Source organism: Indicator indicator, chromosome 1, assembly GCF_027791375.1.
Source record: "Indicator indicator isolate 239-I01 chromosome 1, UM_Iind_1.1, whole genome shotgun sequence".
NCBI lineage: Eukaryota > Metazoa > Chordata > Aves > Piciformes > Indicatoridae > Indicator > Indicator indicator.
Genome location: NC_072010.1, coordinates 94,842,099 through 94,867,538, shown reverse-complemented (window position 1 = coordinate 94,867,538; position 25,440 = coordinate 94,842,099). Strand labels below are relative to the sequence as shown.

The window sequence follows — 25,440 nt, the reverse complement described above, 5'->3', positions numbered from 1 at the left end:
CAGTCAACATATCACAGAGAAGGGTAGTGGTTGGAGAGGACCTCTGAAGATCATCTAGTCCAACCCCCCTTGCTAGAGCACCGTTACCTAGAGTCAATCATACACGAACACACGTTTGGAATGCCCCCAGAGGCAGAGACTCCACAGCCTTCCTGGGCAGCCTGGTCCAGCATCTATGACCACCAAAGGGATGAAGTTTTTCCTTCTGTTTAGATGGAACCTCATGTGTTCTAGTTTGTGTCCATTGTCCCTTGTCCTGTCACTGGAGTCCCCTTGAGAAGAATGTGGCTTCGTCTTCCTGACACACCCTTTAGATATTGATAAGCATTAATAAGATTCCCACTCTCATCTCCTCTTCTCCAGGCTTAAGAACCCCAGGTCTTTCAGTCTTTTCTTGTAAGAGAGATGCTCGAGTCCCCTCAGCATTTTCATGGCTCTCTGGACTGTTTCTAGTACTTCCTTGTCCTTCTTGAACTGCATTGCAGAAGAAGCCTCACCAGAGCAGAGTACAGTAGGAGATCCTCCGTCAACCTGCTGGCCACACTTTTCCAAGTGCGCCCTATGATGCCATTGGCCTTTTTGGCAGTGACAGCACATTGTTGGCTCATGGTTATCCTGCTGTCTGCTAGGACTCCCACGTCCTTGAAAAATAGTTCCAAGTCCTCTGCATTCAAAGCAAAAGGAGCAGTACCTTCACAGTATCACAGAATGCTATGGGGTGGAAGGCACCTCTAGAGATCATGGAATCCAGCACTCCTGCCAAAGCAGGATCACCTAGGGCAGGCCACACAGGAATGCATCCAGGCAGGTTTTCAAAGTCTCCAAAGAAGGAGACTCCACAACCTCTCTGGGCAGCCTGTTGCAGTGCTCTATCACTCTCACCGTAAAGAAGTGTCTCCTTTTGAGGTGGAACCTCCTGCATTGTAGCTTGCTATGGTGATTTCCAACACCATTGGAATTCTTAATTTGAACGGGTTTTTTTTTTAGGTTTTATGCTGAATTCAGGAGTGCTAGTTATGGATAAAAGTGTTTAAAAAAAACAATCAACATGGAGAGAAGAAAGGGCCAGTACTGAGGTTCAAACTGATTTGCTTCATCTTGCTTGTGTTAATGTTTGCTATTAACATTCTGTTCCATTATTTTAGTATGTTCTGGACAATTCTAAATATACTACACGGTAGATGTGAAGTACTTGTAAGAGCAAATCCGTCTTGAAATATTTGTATGAAAAGTGCCATTTTAGTTTATTTCTTCCTTTCTTCTGGACTGCTTTTTAAACATAAGGAATTCAGCACTCTCATTTTCCATATATGGTGGAAAGGGATACATCAAGTCTCCCCTTTGTCATCTAGCAGTACCTAGGAGAGATGCTGAGTTACTTCATATTGTAAGAAATTACCCCAATTATGATGTTGAAATTCTGGCCTTCACGCATGGCCATTTAGAATATTCTTAGCCCTTGCCATGCGTCTTGGTACTGTTAGGAAAGGGGCATGCTGTTTCCAGTACGAGAAGTTATGTCACATGTGTACTTCTTGTGGATGAAAGCAGGCAGAGGACCAAGATCTGATTTTCAGCATTTACATCTTATTTTATGTAAATGGATTTGCTTCTGTCATTACTCGCTTTGCGGATTAGGCCATGTTTTCCCACTTGGAGGTTGAAAGTTGCGCTACATTGAAAAAGAGTGACTTTTGCAGAGGGAGTAGGACTTGGTACAATGGGGAACATGGAGATAGGAGCCTGTGTACTCTAACAGAGTCTCATCTTCTCCACCATCTAGAAACTCCATTGAAAGGAAACCTTGAAGGTCGCAAGGCAAGTCCAAGATGTGCAGTTCAGTTGCTCCCAGGCTCTGGTTCTTAACAGACCGTCGCATCAGAGAAGATTACCCTCAGCAGGAGATCCTGAGAGCACTGAAGGCCAAGTGCTGTGAAGAGGAGCTAGATTTCCGGGCCTTGCTGATGGATGAAGTGGTGCTGACCATTGAGGATGGAAACCTTGGTGAGAATGAGCTACAGCTGGGAATATGCTGAAGGGGGAGTTTGGAAAAAGATCATAAAAAGGAGCATCTATACTCTTTAGTCATGAGTTTTCATGTGTGTCAGATTACCATATGTCATCTAAATTGTGCTGATGTATGTGATACCATGTGATCTAGTATTTATCGTGATAACCAAATATAATCATTAACTTTGCTAATTTGCATTAGAACTATTTTTGCCTTTCCTCTGTAGAATGGAGAGGAGGATTGCTTTAGTTTTTTGATTCCAGGGCTATAGGATCTCTGAATTAGGAAGAAACTGTGGAGTTCCATTTTAGCATAGGTTCTTGAAGTTCATGGGTCATGTTTTAGAGCTTTGGGAACTTTTTTTTTCCCCTTCTGTTTCTGTTCTGACTTCAAGATAGCAAATATTTGAATGAAACTAAAAGGAATTTCTAATGGGTAGTACAAGTTTTCTTGAAGCTACAGATGATACTGTGACACGGTTGAAGCATGCTGCTGTGCAAACATGTGGTGACAAATATGCAAAAAAAGGATGGAGCTGAAAAGCAAAGTTCATGCAGCAGAACAGCTTGGCCTATTACTACAACTTAGACTATTGTAAACTAGATTGTAAGATTTCTATTTTTTTTTCTGTGGTGATTAAAAAGGAAATGGAGGACATTAAAATGTGTTGGAAATGCTAAGTAAAAGAATTCTGTAAATAGTAAGCTTATGTTATAGGAAAAATATTAATACCAAAAGTGTCAAGCTCTGTAACACTTGCTATTATAATATTATTTTCAACTTTTATTTTGGGTTTCGTAAAGGAAGAAGGAGACTGCTGTGTTGTTTTCTACTTTTACCTCTTCCATTTCTTTTTTCCAGTATATCAGTCAGAAAAAAAGTAAATCACTGGAAATCCAGGGGAGATTAAAAATGTCTGAAGATGGTTTGGGACTAGTTCTCTGTGAGAAGAAAATTTAAAAGTACTCTTGTTCCTGAAGAGCAGGCTGATTATGATCCCATACCTTGTTCCTTATTGAGTAGTCGGCACAGGAAGGGAATCTTACAACTCAGAATTTGTACCTTAATGTAGCATGAATCATAGAATAGAATCATAGAACCATGGAATCGTTTTGGTTGGAAAAAAACCTTTAAGATCATTGAGTCCAACCATTATCTAACTCTTCCAGGTCAGATGCTAAACCGTGTCCCTCAGCACCACATTTCTGCATCTTTGAAACACTTCCAGGAATGGGGATTCAACCACCTTCCTGGGGAGACTTTTCCAGTGGTTGAAGAGAGGAAGTTTCTTCTAATATCAAACCTAAACCTCCCGTGGTGCAACCTGAGGCCATTTTCTCTCATCCTAACTTGTTTAGCCAACCTTACCATGTCCTTCCTATCTTTCCATACTTTCAACTTTTCAATCTTCCAACTATCCTGATTCCTCCATGTTTGTTTCCAATGCTCTCTAACAAAGTATGAGAGGAAAAAAAAAAAAACAAAGCCCAAGTTCACAACTATGTTACTAGTTCAGACCAAATCAAAAATGAAGGGCAGATTGCATGAAATAAAATCAGGTTTTGCAAGGTTAAAGACTTAAACCAAATAATGACTGGTATTTCAAACTGTAGATCCACACAGGAAACCCAAATGCCTAAACCAGCACACAGGCTGGTTAAGAACTGATGACTGTATTCTGCCATTTTATTCCTTACTTAGGGTGATCATTTAAGAAGCATAGAACCCTCTTGGTTGGAAAAGACCTTGACGATGATCAAGCCAACCATTCCCTAACTCTTAACAAGTTTGGTGCTGAACAGTATCTCTGAAGCACCTCTGGGATGGGGGATTTAACCACCTCCCTGGGCAGCCTGTTCCAGTGTTTGAGAACCCTTTCCGGGAAGAAGTTTCTTCCAATATCCAACCTAAACCTCCCCTGGTGCAACTTGAGGACATGTCCTCTTGTTCTATCACTTGTTATTAGAATAAGAGACCAAATCCCACCTCACCACAACCTCCTTTCACGGAGCTGTAGAAAACCAGAATGTCTCCCCTCAGCCTCCTTTTCTCCAAACAGTCCCCGTTCCCTTAAGTGTTCCCCACAAGACCTGTTCTCCAGATGTTTCATGAGCTTCACTGCCCTTCTTTTGACCCTCTCTAGCACCATAATACCTTTTTTGGAGTGAGGATCACAAAACTGAACCCAGTACTCAAGGTATGTTCTTGGCTGTGCTGAGTCCAGCAGGATGATCACTTCCCTAGTCCTGCTGGACATACTGTTCCTGATAATAGGGCGGGATGGTGGTTAAGATGCTCATGGCTGCCTTGTCCTCCTAAGCATGTCTTGACTCGTATTCAGCCAGCTGTCAATGAAGACTCCCAGGTCTTCTTTCTTTGCTGTCCAGCTTCCCAGCCACTCTAACCCAAGCCTGGAGCCTTCTGTGGAGTTGGTTGTAAGCAAATTGTAGGATCTGACTCTTGGTTTTGTTGAGTTTGTAGAGTGGTGTTGATCCATCAATCTAGCCTGTCCAGGTCCCTTTGTAATTCTCAATCAAGCTTTAAACAAATGTATGGAAAACCAAGCTTTTTGTAATTCCTCTATTACTAAATTTTTAGTTACTTATTTCTAAGTCTGAAATGTCTCTGATTTTTATCAAAGACCTGAAATTCTGTAGGATGCCTTCAAATCAAGGCAACTTCTTTTCAAAAAGGCTAAACATCTTGTTGCTGCCAAGTGTGTTGTCCTTTGGACAGTGTTCTATGAAGGCAGCCATGCTGGGCTGTAGCTGCAGCTTCTAAGAGATGTAACTACTCCTTCAGGATTTCAGTATTGTTTTTATTTTTTGTTGATAATTTCTTTTTTCCTGTTTTGCCTGTTTATGAGCAAGCATGAATTGTGGGCCTTTCTACTGCCTTCCATTTAACATCTCCTAACGTTGCATCTATTGCATGAAGATAAAAGATAAAGTGTGCATACTGTAAAAGTAATGCTGAGGAATACGTAATAGAAGAATGAGAAAAATTAAGGAAATTACTGGAATGCAAAAAAGGAAATTAATTTCATACAAAGCATTCATTCAAAGCTATGTAAATAACTGACATTTTGAAAAGTAAGGAGAGAAAAATGCTGAAAGATTGCAGGTAGAAAATTCCTTTTAAGTAATCTGGACCAGCTTAATTGTGATTATTAATTTATTTTCAGGGGAAGATGTGGGATTTTTCTTTTATCAAACAGTTCTTTCTCTTGGAGAGAGATGAAAAATCTTCCCTCTTGATTTTCCAATTCTCATTTTCATAGTGCTTGCCCACGTTTTGATACTGATTTCTTGTGGGGGATTGAAGTGAGAGTTTTGTTTCATTTTCCCTTGTAGAAGTCCTCAGTTGACCTAGAAAAAGGCGTTCTGGAACAAAATGCAGGAGTTGATGCATTCTGTACCCTTTCTGTTATCTACTCTTGTGTGAGGGGTCTAGATTCCATAAAATTTTGTACAATGCAGAGTGGATAATAACCTGCTGTTGCTTTCAGTCCTGCCATTGTTTCAGTTGAAAGCTTACCTTATGTTGTGATGTAAGACGTGGTATTGGAGGAAGTAATAGATTTTCACATACACTTGTAAACAGAGTGATTTTCTATTCTTCATAATCTAGACAATATCTTAAGTGAATTGTTAAAAGCATGTTAACTTACAAAGTCAAGTTGGAAACTGGAGGATGGTCTTTGAAACTGTGATATTCCTGTAGACAATACAATCAGTGACACTTAATGGACTTGGATTGCAGGAGCTTTGCTGTAGATTTCAGATATCAAGAATTCAGTGTAGGACAAGTATTTGTCTTGAAGGTAGAGTGGAAAAACACTTCTAAAGCTAGGAAAATTGAGCAGAATGGTGGGATATGGACAGGTTGATGCAGATATCACTGAAGCGTAGAGACAAAGACAGGTGTGGAAAACTTCTATGATGCTGAGACTCCTACAAAATGCACAGAACGGTAAGATTTGCCCTCTACCCGATGTGACCAGAGAAAGAGGTGGGGTTATTGTAGTCAGTGGACACACCAATAGTGGCTCATGGCATTACTCAACTGTACACCAGGGCCGGATTCTCAGACAAGCTTACAGTGTAGCCATACTAGTTGATTCCTTTTCCTCTTGAGCTGAAGCTTGGAATAGTTTAGCACCTCAAGCATCTGCAAAGTCCCAGTGTTACTGATCACATGATGAACCTGCATGCAGCTCAAGATCAGTTTAGGTGTTTCACACTGCATGAGCCCAGTGGTGATGTAAATGCAAGGTAAGAGATGGAGAACTGAAGTTTTTCCTTTAAAGATAAGAAAGAAATTTTTAAACTGATTTATGCTTCATCTGTTTTGGAAATAGTTTTCAACAAATAGTTTTTGAAAATAGCTATAGTTTATGACTTCAGTAAATGCCTGCTTACCTGTGCTATGTTCCTTTTTCCATTGCATGCTGGCAGAAGTACTCTGTAGAGTAGGGAAAAGCTGAGCTAGCATAAGTGGAGAAGTCCAGCTGCATAAAACAGTATGTTTTCACTTCTTGAGCTAAAATTGCCGAAATAGTTATGGAAATAGACATGAACAACCTTGGTGCACATGAATGGACAGGAATTCATGTATGGAAAAAAGTGGAGGATGACTTCAAGTGTTCTCTTTAATATCTTTGTCAATGATCTTAATGATGGGCTTGAGAGTATCCTCAGTAAGTTTGCAGATGACACTTAAGTTAGGAAGGAGTATTGATTTGCTGAAGAATAGTAAGGCTTTACAGAGGAACCTGGGCGGGCTGAATCAATGGGTCCAGACCAACTCTATGAAATTCAACAAGGCCAAGTGCTGGGTCCTGCACTTGGGTTGCAACTAGCCCCATGTAAGGCTACAGGCTTGGAGCAGAGTGGCTGGAAAGCTGCCCAGCAGAGAAATACCTAGGGATGTTGATAAACAGCTGGCTGAACATGGGCCAGCAGTGGGTCCAGGTGGACAAGAAGGCCACCAGCATCCTGGTCTGCATTATAAATAGTGTGCCCAGCAGAGCCAGGTAGTGATCATCCTGCTGGACTCAGCACAGCCAAGAACACACCTTGAGTACTGGGTTCAGTTTTGTGATCCTCACTCCAAAAAAGGTATTATGGTGCTAGAGAGGGTCAAAAGAAGGGCAGTGAAGCTCGTGAAGCATCTGGAGAACAGGTCTTGTGGGGAACACTTAAGGGAACGGGGATTGTTTGGAGAAAAGGAGGCTGAGGGGGGACGTTCTGGTTTTCTACAGCTCCGTGAAAGGAGGTTGTGGTGAGGTGGGATTTGGTCTCTTCTTCTAGTAACAAGTGATAAAACAAGAGGACATGTCCTCAAGTTGCACCAGGGGAGGTTTAGGTTGGATATTGGAAGAAACTTCTTCCCGGAAAGGGTTCTCAAACACTGGAACAGGCTGCCCAGGGAGGTGGTTAAATCCCCCATCCCAGAGGTGCTTCAGAGATACTGTTCAGCACCAAACTTGTTAAGAGTTAGGGAATGGTTGGCTTGATCATCGTCAAGGTCTTTTCCAACCAAGAGGGTTCTATGCTTCTTAAATGATCACCCTAAGTAAGGAATAAAATGGCAGAATACAGTCATCAGTTCTTAACCAGCCTGTGTGCTGGTTTAGGCATTTGGGTTTCCTGTGTGGATCTACAGTTTGAAATACCAGTCATTATTTGGTTTAAGTCTTTAACCTTGCAAAACCTGATTTTATTTCATGCAATCTGCCCTTCATTTTTGATTTGGTCTGAACTAGTAACATAGTTGTGAACTTGGGCTTTGTTTTTTTTTTTCCCTCATACTTTGTTAGAGAGCATTGGAAACAAACATGGAGGAATCAGGATAGTTGGAAGATTGAAAAGTTTGAAAGTATAGAAAGATAGGGATTGAATGGTAAGGTTCGCCAAACATGTTCCTGTCTTTTCGTTGTCATGGTAAGAAAAGAACCGAATCACAAATGGTGGGGATTGGAAGGCATGTCCAGACATAATTGTCCAAACCCTCTGCCAAAGCAGGTTGACCTATGGTGGGTTGCACAGGAACACAGGTTTTGAAAGTCTCCAAAGAAGGAGACTTCATAACCCCTGTTGGCAGCCTGTTCCAGTGCTCCGTCATCCTCACAGGACAGAAGGTTTTTCCTCATCCATTGCCACTCATCCTCTCAATGGCACCTCCAGAAAGAGACTGGCTCTTTCTTCTGGACACTCACCCTTGATGTATTCATAAAATCTGATCAGATACTCCATTAGCTTTGTCTTCTGCAGTCTGAACGGCCCCAGGTCTCTCAGCCACTCCTCATGAGAGGGATGTTCCATTCCCTTAATCAGCTAGATTCATGATAAGAGAGGGAAGTTTTACATCTACCAAAGAATTGCCGTATGAAAGTATTAAAGCTGTCAATATTTTTGAACCATTCTAAATCAACTAAAGAGTTATCATCTGTCACACAGTAGGAAACATAGTTTCCTCCTTTTCCTGCTGACTGTTGCAGCAGTCTTCTGATGCTATTTAGTCCAGCAGTGCACCTTACTTCTAAGGGCTTTTCCTGCCATTTGCAGGAATGGCTCTGGGACTGATGGAGCAGAGGCAAGTGGCCTTGGCAAGGTGCCTTGTTCAACACTGCAGAGTTGGCCTGTTTCCCACTACTAAAAACATGCAGAGCAGCCATTGCTTCCTCTGCAGAGTTGGGAAATTGGTTTGTATCTAAATAATGGGAGCTGGAGAGCTGGAGAACAAACTGTATTGTATGCAAAGAACTGGAAGGTGATTGGATGTGAGGTGAATTTTGTATTGTTGAAAGTACTGGGCTCAGAACCACTTGAAACCATTTCTGATGTTCAATCACTTGTCAGGCTGATGTTAAACCTTATTGAGCTATAAGCATTACTGATAGACAGTTATGGACTATGTAGAGAGGATTCTGGAACGGTAGATGTGTTTAGAGGTGGATGCCTATGTGACCACCCCAATATTCGATCATAGAATCGTTTTGGTTGGAAAAGACCTTTTTAAGATCATCAAATCTATTAGATACCTCAGACAAACACATCTCTACTAGAAAAAAACAGCAATTAAAAATTTGCTTTACTAGCATCGAAAACATATCGGGTAAGAGAACAAGAGGAAGTGGCCTGAAATTGTGCCAGGGAGGTTTAAATTGGATATTAGGAAAAATTTCTTTACAGAAGGAATGGTCAGGCATTGGAATAGGTTGCCCAGGGAGGTGGTGAAGTCACTGTCTCTGGAGGTGTTAAAAAAAAACTTGCAGATATGGCACTTCACGTCATAGTTTGAAGACCATGGTGGTCTTAGGTTGCCATTTGGACTTGATAATATTAGACGCCTTTTTCAACCTTAATGAGTCTATGACATTTTAGTAACAACGCGTTTCAACAGCTGCCACATGTTGTAGAAAGGATTTTGTTCTGTGCTGTGACACCAAACACAGCTTTCTTAGGATGCATATAGGATGAAAGGATTTTTATTCTGTGACCCTGAGTGTCCCTGAAGTTTTCTTCCTTACTGTCTGGGATTTCCATTCTTATGTGAGTGATTGCCCCTGTTAACTCAAGCTGCTAAATATCGAAGGCTAACAATGAATGTGATCTTCTCAAAATCATTCTGTTTCTTCAGTAAATGTCAGTGTGTCATATCAGTGGTAGGTAAGTGTTCAGTTCAAATATACCTATGCAAGGTAGAGAGGTAGAGGTGTTTCTCCATGGAAATATTTTATTATGGACATTTCAGAGGGCTGTGTTAAGGACAGAAGTTTTTGATTTACACGTGTTCTAGAGCAGTCAACCAGAATAATCATGTTTCCAGGGCGCATAATCTTGAATATACATGCCTCTCACCATGGCAGAAAACCTGTCAGAAAGTACTGCCATGTTTTTAATTGTTAGAATTCTCAAGAATGGTCATCTAGGGGAAAAGAGGTGTAAAAATACAAAAGCAAAAGAGGTGTTTTCCATACATCATAGTCAAGAAATGAAAATTTGCCTAATGTTTCACAAGACAGACTTTAACTGGGAGTTTCTGTGTCATTTTCCCAACAATCCCTGTTTTCTGTCACCTAAGGAAGTTGTGCTGGCACAGTTGTCTGCCAGGTTTGCAGAGTAGTGTAGTTTTGAACCACATTAGCTTCTTCTTACTGAAGGGTGTATTTTAATGCTGCCCTCCAAGGCAGGTAAAAATATGACTGCACAATCAGTAGTGTGCTGCAGCACTTAAATCAGGAGGCCAAAGTGTTTTTTTTGGGATGTGAGAGATTAGGAGATACCAGAAGTATCAGTACCGTAAGCATTACAGAATCACAGAATGTTAGATGTTGTAAGGAACCTCCAGAGATCAAGTCCAACCCCCCTGCCAAAAGCAGGATCACTTAGGGTAGTCCGCACAAGAATGCATCCAGGTGGGTTTTGAAAGTCTTCAGAGAAGGAGACTCCACAATGCCCCTGGGCAGCCCTGTTCAGTGCCCTGTCACCCTCACTGTAAAGAAGTTTCTCCTCATGTTCAGGTGAAACTTTCTATGTTCAAGTTTGTATCCATTGTTCCTTGCCTTATTGTTGATATGAAAAATCTAACCAGCAACCAGCAACTTTACTTACTTCACTAGACGTGATCAGAGAAGGACTCCATTGCCTGTTTCATAATGAATGACAATGCTTTTGGTTTTCTGTGCCTTTTCTCCAATTGTTATCCCTTTGTGAATGATGGACAGCTGACTGATCCTCAGTGGCTGTGTATATGAGAGACACTGGTACTGCTCAAGTTTGTTGAGGTGGCTCTTCCATTGTGCAGACCTGTGTTTTCATAAAATCATCGAATGGGTTGGGAGGGACCTTAGAGATCATCTAAACCAACTCACCAGCTGTGGACTGGGACACTTCCTGCTAGACCAGGTTGCTCAAAGCGCCATTAAACCTGTCCTTGAACATTTCAAGGGATGAGGCATCCACAGCTTCTCTGACAGACTGTTTCACACAACCCTCACAGTAAAAAATTTCTTCCTTACATCTAATCTAAATCTACCCTCTTTTAGTTTGAAACTATTAATTGTCATTGTATCACTACACTCTGTGATACAGAGTCCCTCTGAATCTTTCCTGTATATCCCCTAAATACTGGTCTCCCTGGACCCTCCTCTTCTCCAGGCTTAACAATCCCAACTTTCTCAGTCTGTCCTTACCAGCGAGATGCAGTAGCACACTGATCATCTTCATGACCCTCCTCTGGACCTGCCTCTCTCACAGGAAAGATTTTTTGATTAGAAAAAATGAATAAAGTACCAGAGTAGAACTTTGTTTTTCTGACTGCTTAGTTTATGCATTTAAAATAAGAAAAGATCTGAAAATTTGCTGCAGACTTTCCAATTAGGAGGAAAGAATTCAAACAAAATACACAGACAACTGATAAAAAAAAACAGTGTAACTGATACTGACTTCTAGGAGTACCAGCAGCTATGGTTCCTTTCTTGTTCTTTCAAATTCAGTGTATGAAATGTGGTGAAATGCTGGTTTCAAGAATAGCACTTTCCTTTTATGTCTGCCCTCTGCTGCACGGAAAGTCTGAAATGAAAAGGAGAACAAAAAAAAAAGTGTCATTGATGAAACTATCATTCATTTTTCACTTCCTTGTGTTGCAAATAATAATTGCAATGTCACAAAAAATCTGTGATGATGTCTCTTCAGTGATTGTTGAAGTGGAAGAACATACATGATTTCTATATCTGTTTGAACTCCATTTTAGGATTAGAAGTGTGATAGGGAGTTTTAAAATGTCTTTGTCACTGTAAAAAGTGTAAACAAGCTTTGGTAAGGAGAATGTGTTGTGTGCCATGAGAACATGAGCAGAATCCTGAGAACAAAGGTATTTTGCTGTATTGTCAAAGAAACCCTGCTAGAATTATGCTAGCGAACTGTTTAACTATTTCAACTGATGGAAGGTTTTTCCTACTGTACTACTCTGTACTTCCATATAGTACAAGTCTTGCTGTGTTTTTTAATCATCTTGACAGGATCAGCAAGTAAAATGTGGATTTTCCTACTGTTTTATCTTGCTTTGATGAGAGGGCATGCTTCTATTTCTTTTGTTTGTTTGTTTCTTTTGGTGAAATTATACCAGGGTGGGGGACTTCTTCTTCCAGATCATATGAATATTTTTCATGAAAGAGAGGGGAGAGGAATGTGCACTTTTCAGGGCTAAAGTAAAAAAATAATCCAAGGGAATACTTTAAGTGTGTTTTTAAAACAGTTCTATCAATTTCAGACAAGCCATGTTGCATGAAATATGTAGCAATATTGTGTAATTGAACACGCCCACTACTAGCATAGTGAAAGAACACATATTGGAAGAGACTAGTGATTTGATCCATTGGATTTTTTAACTGAGGAGGGGGAGTGGGCTGCACCAACACAGTAAATAACAGCAGTAGTTGTAAAGTACTATCAGTGAAATAATATGCTCAAAATGCATGCTATCAAGTCCTATTTCTTGTCAGTTTCTGTCTAAAGAAGACTTGGGTCTGTAGGAAATGCATTAATCATAAGATAATGAATATCTCCCATGAGTTCTAAGAACTTGATTTCAAAGTGGCCTCTAGGTATCTAGCCTGTTCTGGTACAATGCTATGGAACTCAGGGCTGTGTGCATGTGGTTTCCTTTTAATGTAAGTATTTGCCAGGGTGGAAGAGGATGCTATTTGTAAACAGTTGTGTAAGTGTTCCCTTTAGTTCAGAATATAAACCTACTTATTATTGGAGAACTAGTTTAGGGGTAGAAATGGGTAGCATAGATGGAGCTGTTGGATCACAATACAAATGTGATTCCATTACAGGTCTGTCTAATATGTACACCATCACAATGCTGGACATTCTCAGCTCAGGGTTTAAGCCAGCTCAAGCCCATTGCTCACTTCAAAGCCCTTTTGTGTTGTCATTCAGGTTTTTGTACTCTGGGTCATACTGAGCCCTGTATATGCTCCCTCATGCTGATCTCGTTATCTCAGAAAGACATTCGGGCTTATGCTGTTCTCCTGGATAAACATTTACACATCCAGTGGATACACTCACATGAGAGTCAGCCAATCCCTCTAACTCTTACAACACTATCTTAAAAGCCCACTTCTGATCCCATTTTCTTAGTATAAGGTCAACTTTCTTTGCTACAGGTGTAGTCAGTCATTTCCCACTTTGTATCTAGAGCATCACAAGCATGTCATCAATATCCATCTCCACTGAGACGTTTCAGGAATTCATTGATCCATCACATGGAGAGAAAAGCTGAAACTGTACAGAATCTGGAGTTTGGGGCATTTGCCTGGATGTAAGAGACTTCTCTTAAAACTTCTGTCTTAGGTGGAGGAATCATAGAATCATACAATCATTAAGATTGGAAAAGACCATTAAGATTGAGTCCAACCTTAACAAGTAATGGAATAAAAATGTTCTTCTTCCTAAGTTTATGTCCTGACCTTAGAGATACAATATTTTCATCTTTGACCTGGTAGATACTTGCTTTATGTAACACAAACCAGATTGATATAAACAAAGAGAGTCTAGCTGAGAAGGTTTGTGTGGCCTCATGACCGTCTCAGTATTTGAATTATACATCCAAGTAACTGTCCTTGTTGAGGGAAAAGAGTATCTTCACCACCACCAAATGCTTACTACAAAAAGTACCGAAATCCCTTTGTGACCCTAATGTGAAGAGTCAGGCTGCTTCTTCCAAGTTTCTTTTTATGCTCTAAATAGTACCGTAGAGGTCTTGAATTAATGAATTAACTCTGTTGCTTTCCCCCACCCTCATAAAAATGATGGGTTTAATTTTTCAATTAGATCTTGAAGCCACTTAGGCCACCCAAATGAGAATCATCTGGAGATTGAATTTTTGGTAGAGACAGTATTTAAATAGATTAGAGTTAATTAAGTTTGACCCTTAAGGGAATAATAGTTTTGATAGTTTGTTTTTACTCTATTGGGACCACTTGTTCGAAAAGTATTTTATGAAGTGAAAGTACCATATATTGTGATGAAACACAAATGTATATGTTTTTTCAGTACAGAAGGTCTGACCTATCAGTAGTAGCTTTTTGATGAGATTGTGGATTTTTGGTTTTCCAACTATTTTACTCAATAATCCCCAGATAATATTAATCTGAAAATTTTACTGTGTTTTAAAAATACAGATTAAATCCTCAGTAATCACAAAATGTTAGGGGTTGGAAGGGACCTCAGGAGATCATCTAGTCAAACCCTTCTGCCAAAGCAGGATTACCTAGGGCAGGTAGCACAGCAACATATCCAGCTGGGTACTGAAAGTCTCCAGAGAAGGAGACTCCACAACCTCTCTGGGCAGCCTGTTCCAGTGCTCCATCAACCTCACTGTATAGAAGTTTCTCCTCATGTTGAAGTAGAACCTTCTGTGTTCCAGCTCATACATGTTGTTCCTTGTCCTGTCACTGGGCACCACTGAAAAGGGATTGTCACCTTCATCTTGACAACCACCCCTCAGATATTTAGAGATGTTGATCCCCTCTCAGCCTTCTCAAGACTAATAGCCCCAGTTCTCTCTTCTTCATAAGAGAGATTTTCGAGTCTCCAAATGTTCTTGTAGTATGAATGCAATGATTTGCTATGGTTACCAGTTAAGAAACAATTTATAGGAAAGTTAAGATTTGTCAAAGACATCACAGCAAGTAGAAGACTTGATTTATGCCTGTCACTAGATTGGTAACTGCTTACTTCTGTGCGTTAAGACCAGCGTTTCTAGTCTAATTGGCTGGTTTCAGGCTTTCACATCTGACTAGGTGACCTAACTGCTGAAATGGCTGATGTGCTGACATAGTTTACCTCCTGTGAAAGTCAGGATTTATTTAAAATTCAGACACTAAGATGGTAAATGAATGAGATATCCTAATATGTAATGCTGCCTTCTCTGCTTTTCCAGTAAGAAGAGGATATTGCTTGCTTTTACTCTTACAGAACCATGGAATCACTTTGTTTGGAAAAGACCTTTAAGATCATTAAGAGGATTGAGTCCAACCATTATCTAACTCTGCCAAGTCTGGTGCTAAACCATGTCCTTCAGCACCACACCTCTGCATCTTTTAAACATCTCTAGGGTTGGGGATTCCCTGGGGTAGAGTCTCTTCTAATATCCAATCTAAACCTCCTCTGGTACACCTTGAAGCCATTTCCTCTCATCCTGTCACTTGTTACTAGGGAGAAGAGATCAACACCCACTTCACTTGCTCACTACAACCTCCTTTTAGGGTGTTGGTAGAGAGTGGGAATGTCTCTCCACAGTGCCTTCAGCTGCTGCTCACAAAATTTGTTCTCCAGACCCTTCACCAGCTTCACTGCCCTCCTCTCGATCTGCTCCAGCACCTCAATATGTTTCTTGTAGTGAGGCCCAGAAAACTGAACCCAGTTCTCAAAGTGCTGAGTCCAGGGTGACAATCACTTCCCTGATCCTGCTGGCCACACTATTCCTGATACAGGCTAGGATTCTGTTGGTCTTCTTGGCCACCTGAGCACGCCCTTGTCTCAGGTTTTGCTGGTTGTTTATCAACACCCCCAGGTCTTTTTTTCTGTACTCAGCAGCATTCCAGCCACTCAGTGTCTGAAACAATGCCACTTTATGTCTAAAACAACAACATAGTTTCATCTATTGTCCTGGCACTGATACCAAACTGGTACTTTGCTTAGTTTGGGTGAGGAAATCTTGGCTTTTAATACTGTTCTTAAGCAACATGCTGCATCTGATGGAATATTGTAAGAGGTATTTTTTGACATTGTGGGTCTCAGATCACCCATCTTAGCATTACAATGGGCCAAAGCTTTCCATTATGAAGCAATCTGTTACTGCTTGTAATTTGTGCTTCCTTTGTTAACATAATCTCTGCTGGGAGGGCTAAGTTCTTAAATGTCTTTTTGAGGGAGTTTTGGAATTTTTCTGTTAAGTCATTAAGCGGAAGGAGGGCATTTGAGAAAAAAAAATTAATTTGAGCTCAATTTGTCTGAAGTGGCTTTGGCTTATTGTATCTGTGAAGTAGACATAAATTTGACCCAAATTATTAGCCATTTCAAACAATAGTCTCAGGCATCTTAGAAGCTTGTTTACTCTTTGCAGCTAAAACATTTGAAATATACTCCTGCATTATGCCAAAAAAGTTCAAGAGTTGTGGCCTACAGCTTGATCTGAGCACACAAATTAGAGTGAAGATTTTATTTCGTGTTGGTTACACCTCTTGTCACTGACAAATACCTGAACAGAGAAAATCTCTCAACTCGAATGACTGACTCAAGAATGACTGGGGACTGGGGAACTGTGTCCCTGGTGTCAGCAAGGAGAAAATCTGACATGAAGGAAGCGTGATCTGCAAACAGGCAGGAAAGAAGAAATGGTATCAGGAAGAGATTGCAGTGAAACTCTTGCTAGATGAGAAACTTCGTCTCCTAAGGGTGAAACTGGAACTGGACATGAGTGGGAACATGGGTTACGTGTTGAAGCTTCCTTGGAAAGAGATGTAAAATGAACAAGGAGCCTCAAATGGAGAACAAGGTTGCAGGCAAGGTGGGAAACCTGAGTGGTTAGAGTGGTGTTCAGAATTGAAGATGAATAAGCTACTCAGGAGAAATCCATGTTTTAGAAAGGAACTTGCAAATTAAGGACATGAGAATCAAGGCAAAGACAGAAGAATTGTAATCCCTATGAGGGGTGAGTGGGGAGTGAGAAATAGGGGCAAAGCAAGCTGTATGCAGTAGTTGCTGACTTGGAGTGCTCGGAGTGGAATGAAACCTTTCGGAGTTTTTCTCTTCTGTAAATAAATGTTCCTCAGCCTGTTGTTTACATAAATACTTACTGACAGTGGAGCCCTTTCACCTTAAGTGCTGCTGCAGTGCTGCTGACACTTAGCTGTCAGCTCAAGTGTCAAAGGTCTGTATGGTAGGTGAAACTGTTCTAACCCTCACGTGCTGTATCACCAGTGTCACACATCTGCTATTTAGATTGCAAGTGATGAAGTTTGCTTTTAATTACCTCTCAGTATAAAGATGAAGTGCTCTTATGAGTGGCAACACAAATACCCCAAAATTTTAAACTGGCAAAACGAAAATTGCAGTTTTGTCTTTGTTGTGTGTTTGTTTTCAGATAAAACAATTTGAATTACTTGATCAAATGTCATCAGCCAAATTAAAGTAGAGGGTGTTCAGTTCTGGAAATTGAGCTTGTAGCATAGCGAAGGAGAGGAAATTTGTGGGATGCCTTTTTTATGGTTACAGGAATTTTGTGGTGATTGAAGCAGAACATTGGTGGAAGAAAAGTGTTAGTCTGATGATTTAAATTAGGCTGATCAGAAATTGCCTTTAATTGCATGCTTTTGTGTTTTTCTGAGTGCCCAAATTTTGGATGCTAGAATCACCTTTGTGAAAGTCTTCAATACTTGCATTCACAAATAAAATCAATCAGAGAAGCATCAGCACATGAGAAATAATCTCCCAAATGTGGCACCTAGAATTCCTTCTTTAATACTTACCTCTGCATTATGCTTCTCCATCCTGGAGATCAGTGGAATACTCACTGGTTTCCTGTGGTGTTGGCAAAATAAATTAATATATTGAAGAGCTTACAAATTACTGTGATAAGTATGATAAATTCAACTCAAGAAGAAATTAGTAATGGTGTGTTTTGAGCAAGGATTTCAGTACATCAGTCTATGAAATACACCTGAACAGAAAATCCAGTACTGGGTAGCAGCTTGTTAAGTGAATGCTCTGCCTCCTGTGCATGTTAGATAAATATCGTGGGCAAAAATAGCACTTCTTTGTGTAACTGAAGACTGTATGTGACTTGAGGTAGCAGATTAGTGCTACAGACATATCCTGAAAGTGTGACTTTTACTAGCCTTTATGTACTTTATGGTTTCAGTGGTTTTCTCTTAGTGTAGCTTTTTAATGTAATATTGTACACATAAATTCTTTGTAAATAATGTATGTGCAGTCACAGAATGCTTGTGCAGGATGCATCAACACTTTGCTAACTAAGCTTTGGGAAATATACAGACAACCAGGAGTGATGCAATGATAACTAGTTATTAGAGTAACCTAGTACTCCTGTCTTTGAATAGTAACCCATGGATGTATTTACGTTCAAGATGCATTCATATGTATCCTGGCAGTGAGACTAAGGAATTGCTGTACCTGTCTAAATACCTAAAGAGGTTGTGCTTGTGCCTTGTTCTCCTTCAGACTTGTTTCATGAGTAGATGTATCAGTGTGGCCTTTTGTCATTGTACTTCTCAACTGCTTTGGAAAATGGCTTACTCTAGTTCTGGAATTCTTTTTGTTTGGGTTCTCTTTTGTTCTCTTTGTATTATTGTGTATTACTGAGGGGTGGCTTTCATTCCTGTATCATGCGTTTTCCTCCTCAGTGAAGAAAGCATTGTTAGTAACAAAAGAAGTCATATCAAGTTCTCCTATTAGTATTAGTTTGTGCCCCTGTTTCCCAGACTCGGATATCCTGTAGACTAAGATTAAAGATTTAGCTCTCCTTTGCCTGGGTTGAAATCCACCTCTGCTTTTTCCCACTGAGACGGAATTTTGGTAGTTGTACCTTAGAAATTCTTTAAAGGTTTGGAGTGGCTCTTAATTATTCCATAAAACCAGATTCAAACTCATCTTGGGACTGAAAGGTGACTATCTGTTGTGCCCCTTCCAATTTCCTGCATCTTTCTAGAAGAACTGTGTTATTGGGTGGTGGCTTCTACTGGGAGGATGGAATGGTTGTAGGCAAGACCTGTTTACTGTTACTTATATCTGAAAAAGAAAAGCTTCACAATTCTAGACATCAGCCACCCCCCCGCCCCCCAGTCACTAAAGCCCTCTCACTTCATTTCTTTGCCTTCCAGAAAGAGTTTGCCTTTACCATATACTGAATTTCTTCTTAAATCCCTTTCCCAGTTTCATTGTGGTCAGGGAATCAAGTTGTGGTTCCATCCCCCCCAGCTGTCAAACTGTAGAGGCACTTTCCACTTTAAGCATGAATAACTTTACTTATTTATTAATGACTGTAGAAACTTGTCAGATTATCTTGGTTGTACAAAAGAAAGAAAGGAAGTTTCCCAGTGAACCCACAAATCTAGTTTGAGCTATGGCATGGTGCTTTGTGGAACGTGCATCCTACTGTTGCAGCTATGTAAGATGCCAAGCAGACAGACTGTCGGAGAATGCTGCAGAGAGTCACAGAATAACTGAAATTGGAAGGGACCTTTAAAAATCATTTGGGCCAACCTTGTGCTTAAAACACGCAACGTTTGAAAGGTAGAGCCAGCTCTGAAGTTAGATCAAATTGCTTGGGGTATATCCAGTTAGGCTTTGAACATCTCCACGGATGAAGCCTTCACAGTCTCTCATAGGGGCAATGTGTCACAAAGTCTGATCACCCTCGTGGAGTTTGGGGGGAAGTATCCAAATACATGGTCACAGATGTTTTTGCAAGTTATATCTCTTGACTGATGCTATGCACTCCAAAGCATAGCTGAACATGTGTGTTCCACTCCATTTTGTGGAGCACAGACCCTCCTCCTCACAGCCGTTCCTTCCAAAAGAGCCTTCATCCATTCATCACAGTACTCCAGGTGTGAACTATTCAGCTGCCAGTGAGGAAACATTACAGCTTGGCGTCATGGCTTATGTGTAGGTAGAAAGGTAGAGAGGGAAGCTACTCTAATGGTTGGACTCTGTAGTCTTAAAGGTTTGTTCCAACCAAAATGATTCAATGGTTTTAAGAATAATAACTGGAAGTTTTTGAGATGTACATGTTCATATCCTGCTTCCTTTTGTTTTTCTGTCAGTCTTCCCAGGATCATTCTGGCCTAAGACTGAAATGGTTCTTTGTGCACTCCTCCTTACGTGCTTGGGACTAAAGGTGAGGCAGGATTCTGAAAGTGCATGCCCTTTGTGGATGCTTGGAGGTGAACAAAGTCTGGCTGCAGGTGAAAGGGATGCTGCACATGTAAACTGCATGCCTTAATGCTTGTAATTGTTTGTCATGCTTGAAAAAGGCTGGCAGTTGTGCCTTTATAGAAATTTGTCTGCAGATTTTTCTTACCTGACAGAAAAGAAACCACTGGAGAGTGTATTACCTGCACAGGACAGGAGAGAAAGAGTTGAAGATAGATAAATTAATCTGATAGGCTTGCTTTCACTGAGTTGGAAGCTGGACTAGCATAGTGACCATGGAGTTGTAAATGTAGGAAGGAAAAAAGAATCTCAGTGTAGACAATTCATACTCAAAACAGTACTATTTTCACAATTTCAACTGTTCAGATCATTGCTGTTGTTGCTGTGTTCCAGCCCTTCTCTTTTACAGTTGACACCTGCATTAATCATATCCTGCAGTGAGCTGGTTCAACTTATGATACCTACAGAAATCAAATTCAAAAAAAGAAGAGAATGGTTTCTTGCTGGTGTAGGAAGCTTACCTGGTCACCAGTGGAGCTGAGGAGCTTTAGAACAGAATCACAGAATGGTAGGGGTTGGAAGGGACCCCTGGAGATCATCTAGTCCAACCCACTTGCTAAAGCAAGTTTACATAGAACAGGTTGCACAGGAACACATCCAGGTGGTTTTGAAAGTCTCCAGAGAGGAAGACGGCATGACCTTTCTCGGCAGCCTATTCAGTGGACTGTTGCCCTCAAAGTAAAGAATTTTTTCCTTATTTTCCTGGTTTTGTCCAATTCAGGGATTTCTAAAGAGGTTCTTATTTCTTCCCCTTTTTGCTTGGGTCTTCCAAGATGCCTACCATACAGTTCCACCTTTTCCTCCAAAGCTTTTTAATCCTTTTAAACTGCTTAGAGGAAGAGTCTTAAGAGTGAATGTAAATTACAATCTGTTACAGAATGGTGTTTGATAATGGGATTTCTATGAGTGTCTTGCTGGAAAGCAGAACTTGAAGAAAAATGCAAATACATAAAGGAGATTCTTAGAAGAATCTTTGGAGAAGTGAGATAAAGGAACTGGAGATTTTGTCACACCTGACACTGGTAAAAAAAAGTTTTTCTTTCCCATCTCTGCCATTGTTTTGTTTGTGATAAGATCAGGAGTCCCTTAGCGCTTTTTGTTTCTTTGTAAATTGGGAAATATGCTTGTTTCGGAAAAGAGAAGACATAAAGGGCTTTGCAGCTTGTGCAGAGAAAGTGCATATGGATATATTTATCAGTTTGTTTGGATTGGTAAATTGAGGTCTACATTTACAATCTAGAGAACAGTGGTAAAATAGCTACTCTCTTAAATGTGTTGCCCTCAAAGATCAAAACGAACTGATAGTGGGGGCTATTCCTCCTGCTTTCTTTGGTCTGCTGTCTGTGAGTACAATGCTAGCACTGCATGAGATTTTTTACTTTGACCGCTCTGATTGTGTAATTCCGAGGGCCATTTTCTTTCAAGAAGACAGTTACAGAAGTGGAGAGTGTCTAAAGCAGGGAACATACTAAACAAATATCTTGATTAGTTAACATCTTTTTGGCACTAGGTGCACTGCTGCATCCAGAAGAGGTGAGAATACTGTGGTGTGTTCTATTTTCATTATAATACAGACATGGAACATACAATCCAATACTGCAGGGTAGTTCTAACCTTCTAAAGCTGGGAAGAGGAAACAAGCCCAGCAAGCAAGCTTACAGATGTGTAAGAAAAATTAATTTCTTCCTTCTCTTCTTTGAAAAAGACATTTGTCTCCAAAATAAGTGCCTCAAATTCATCGATTTAATGCATTGTTGACTAGAATGTCCTTAGAATATAATGACAGGTTGAAACAGTAAGTGGAGGGGATTGTTCCATTCCCCCAAATTTAGGCTCAGCTAAACAAGTTCAGGAACACTTGGAAAGGGCAAGTAGAACAGATACTATTTGTTATAAGTGGCTGACCATATAGAAGTGATTCTAGGTGTCTTTTCTGTTATGAGAGACAGATCTGAAGGTTACGTGTCTTCACTACAAATGAAAAACTCACATGGGTTGCATCTCCATGTATCAGTTTGCTTAACAGTAAAATTGCTGAGGTGAAAAAAAGATATTGTTTGGGAGCAGAGGGAGAAGAGGTGTGTAAGTTATGCATTTCAAAGGTATTCTGTAGATTTGGGGCCTTGAAGGGAAAATGTTAAATTCACTCAGATGAGAAGAACACTCTCTGCCATTCTAGGCTGCCTGTTTTTTTTTTTTCTCTGGATTTCTTTTGGCTTTAGGAAAGACCTTTCCAAATTAAAAAAAAAAACAAACAAATTATCTCCCTACCCCTCTCCCCCCCCCCACAGGTGTGTCCTTATTTATTCACTTAATAAATTAACTTCGTTATTTTTTAATTTATTTGCTGTTTAAAATGAACAGAAATTGGACATTTAAAACATGTCAGAGACTGACTGTTAAGAGTGGAATGAGTTTGCAGAAAGGTTAGTTTAAATATAATTTAGTGTATTCTCGTTCTATAACATTTAGGACTTGCGTGTTAGGCTTGGATTGTTTAACGTTTATTTTAACGTTTATTTCTTGATTTTAAGATGGAGAGATTCCAGAACTTGTTATTTCTAAGGCTCTCAACATTGTTAGGCTCTGGCTAGATGATACAAAAGGACATATATTTGCTTTAAGTGTGTATTCTATCAGTTGAGAGTGCTTTAGACTTTTAAAACAGTGTTAAGCACACTTATTTGACCCAGAAGAGGTCTTACCTGCAGCCACACAGAAACGAAATATTATGTGTGGATCATAAACAGATGTCTGGTTTTGCTGTTGAAGTGTGATCTGTGCTGAGCAGTGGGTTTAGGTAAGGGTATCATCAGGAGGCCTTGCTAAACTTATACCTCCTGGCTTCCAAAATGGGGAACCCTTGATTCCTTCTGTCACCCGTTTCCCAGTTTCACCGTCATTTCTCCCTGGTGCAGGCACTTCCACTTCAGATTTGTTGAGGTGGCCTGTGGTGCAAGGATGTGCGTTACAAAGATGGCTCTAAGTGCAAACAACCGGGAGATGTGGATGGGAATATCTTTTGATGACAGAGCATGATTATTTTTTTCCAGTTTCCTGTGTTTTCACCTTTCTGTTACCTCTGCTCTGGCAGCTGCTGAGTAATTGGAACTCATGGGTGTTTGGTTGGGTTAGGACCTTATTTCATCAGCTAAAGCATATCAGATAAGCAGGAGAGAGTAAAATGCAGGGGAGACAACAGTTTTTATTTCAGATCCTAATTAACCCATCTCTAAGCTTCAATTCTTCACTCCTTTGGTCTGTTCCAATCACACCTCTGTTTTATAGATGGATAATTTTTCATTTTTGTCCTTAATTTTTTCCTCCACCTGGTTCATGCTGTCTTTGATATATTAATATATTGGAAATATTTTCAATTGGGAATGCTAATCTGTGTTTTCACAGTATTGCTAGATCATTAACACCTTGAGTTTTGAAGGTTACTTGTCATAAATACTGACTTTGAAACAATGCTAATTCTGGGGCTGTTTTGAAATGGTGCAGTTTCCAGTGTGTGTTTAGGGGCTTTCCTATTTGTTCAGTACTAGTCATGGTTGGAAAAGCTCTTTTCCAACAAAAAGGATTCTGTGATTCTGTGAGAGATATCAAGACGTCCTTGGTTCACATAGCGTTCAGTTGTCAGGATATTGTATTTGAGATTTGAGTATCTTTCTAAATTGATGATTTTATTTAAAAAAAAATGGAAAAGGCAAAACAATCTGAAGAAATTAGTACAGACTCCTCTGAAAAGCTACTTCCACACTTGGCTGCAAAATTTTTTTTTTTCTTTTTTTTGTTGGGTCTCTGTAACAACCCAAACTTAGAAATTGCTTTGGGGTAAAAAAAAAAAAAAATTAAAATTTAGTATTAATTCAGAGTAATTCCCTCATCTGATTCACTTTACAGCCACGTGAATATTGCTGATAGCACAAAAGAAGGAGCAGTGTGAGGAGACTGAGTGTGAGTACCAGGAGCAGAGGAGGACCACTCTTCTTGAATACCAGTGCAAACTTGAGTCTTACAGCTTTGCAACTACAGTATTAACTGAAAAATGTGATAAAGTGTGCCCTAACTTAAATGCAGACCATTACTGAAATTATCCTGCTGTCTCCTCACAAATGAAGTGTTCCTATTGCATCTCTATGATTTCATGACCACTTGAGCGGAGTTTGCTAGTTACCAAATGCGAAAAATAATCACTAGTTTTCTTTTCCTCTCTTTTTAAATTTTTTTATTTAAATTTATTTTCTTACCAGTCAGAGCAGCAAGCTGATATGACTTCCTACATAGTTGTATGATAACTAGGTCTGATGAAAAGTGAAAATTAGGAGTATGGGGGTACAGAAGATGAGATTACTTCTTTTTGCTGCAGTGTGCAGTTAAAACAGGTTAAATCATAGTATCATAGAATTGTTTCACTTAGAAAAGACATTTAAGAGGATTGAGTCCAACCATTATCTAACTCTGCCAAGTCTGGTGCTAAACCATGTCCCTCAGCACCACATCTCTACATTTTTTTAAACACCTGCAGGGACGGGGATTCAACCACCTCCCTGGGCAGCCTTTTCCAACATTTGAGGCCTCTTTTGTTGAAAATGATTCTTTTAATACCCAACCTAAACTTCCTTTGGTGCAACTTGAGGCCATTTTCTTTCATCCTATCACCATGTTTGAGGTTCCATGACTAGAAATGTAGCTCAGACACACAGATCTAGCCATAATCAGTCTGCCTAGTGTTCCTTCAGTGAGGTGTGCCTACAAGCATCTGGCCTGTTTCCCCCTTGTGCCTGAAAAGAATCCTTAATCCATAGCCATCATTACTCTGAGCATTGTTGTCCTCCCCAAGTTTTCTCCATTTCCAATAGCCTGTGCATTTCTAAGAATGGTTTTGCACTTTTCCTTGGGAAAGTGAAGAGGTCCTCTTAAGTCCTAGAAAGGCATGAAATAGAGATGAAGTAACTCAGGTACCTGCTTGCTTTCTGTTTAGAGCTACAGCAGTAGCCTTTGGTGAAAGTTTTCACAATATTTATGTCAAGGTTTTATGAATTGAAGCTGCCTCTCCTCTTTTTATTTCTTTGTTCCCCGTTTCAGAATAGAATGGCATCGTACTGCTGTAGAGAGATGAGTTTAGTCTCTGTTATGTCAGTGTCATTTGAACTGCTTAGCTGTGGAAGTGTTACCTTGGCAAGAGTGCCTTTCTAATTAAGTTTGTATGGAGAAAGAGACTGAGGTCATATTAAACCCATAGGGTTAAAAGCCAGCACCTGTTCATGTGGTTTCAAAAACTAGTAAGTAGGCTAGGAAGGGAGAGGTGGTAAACTTAAAACACCTAGCACAACACTGTGCTGGAAGTTTGTTTCTGTGTACAGTAGAGCAAAACATGGCTTGGTAATGCTA

At 40.1% G+C, this 25,440-nt stretch overlaps 1 protein-coding gene across 1 annotated transcript in view; it reads left to right on the top strand.

The window, feature by feature from the left end:
* Positions 1-1,829: 1,829 nt before the first annotated feature.
* Positions 1,830-25,440, top strand: part of RIMKLB (ribosomal modification protein rimK like family member B) — a 40,940-nt gene continuing 17,329 nt past the window's right edge. Inside the window, exon 1 of the mRNA XM_054388747.1 lies at positions 1,830-2,004. Coding sequence (XP_054244722.1) covers positions 1,830-2,004 — 175 coding nt within the window. The remainder of the gene's footprint in view (positions 2,005-25,440) is intronic.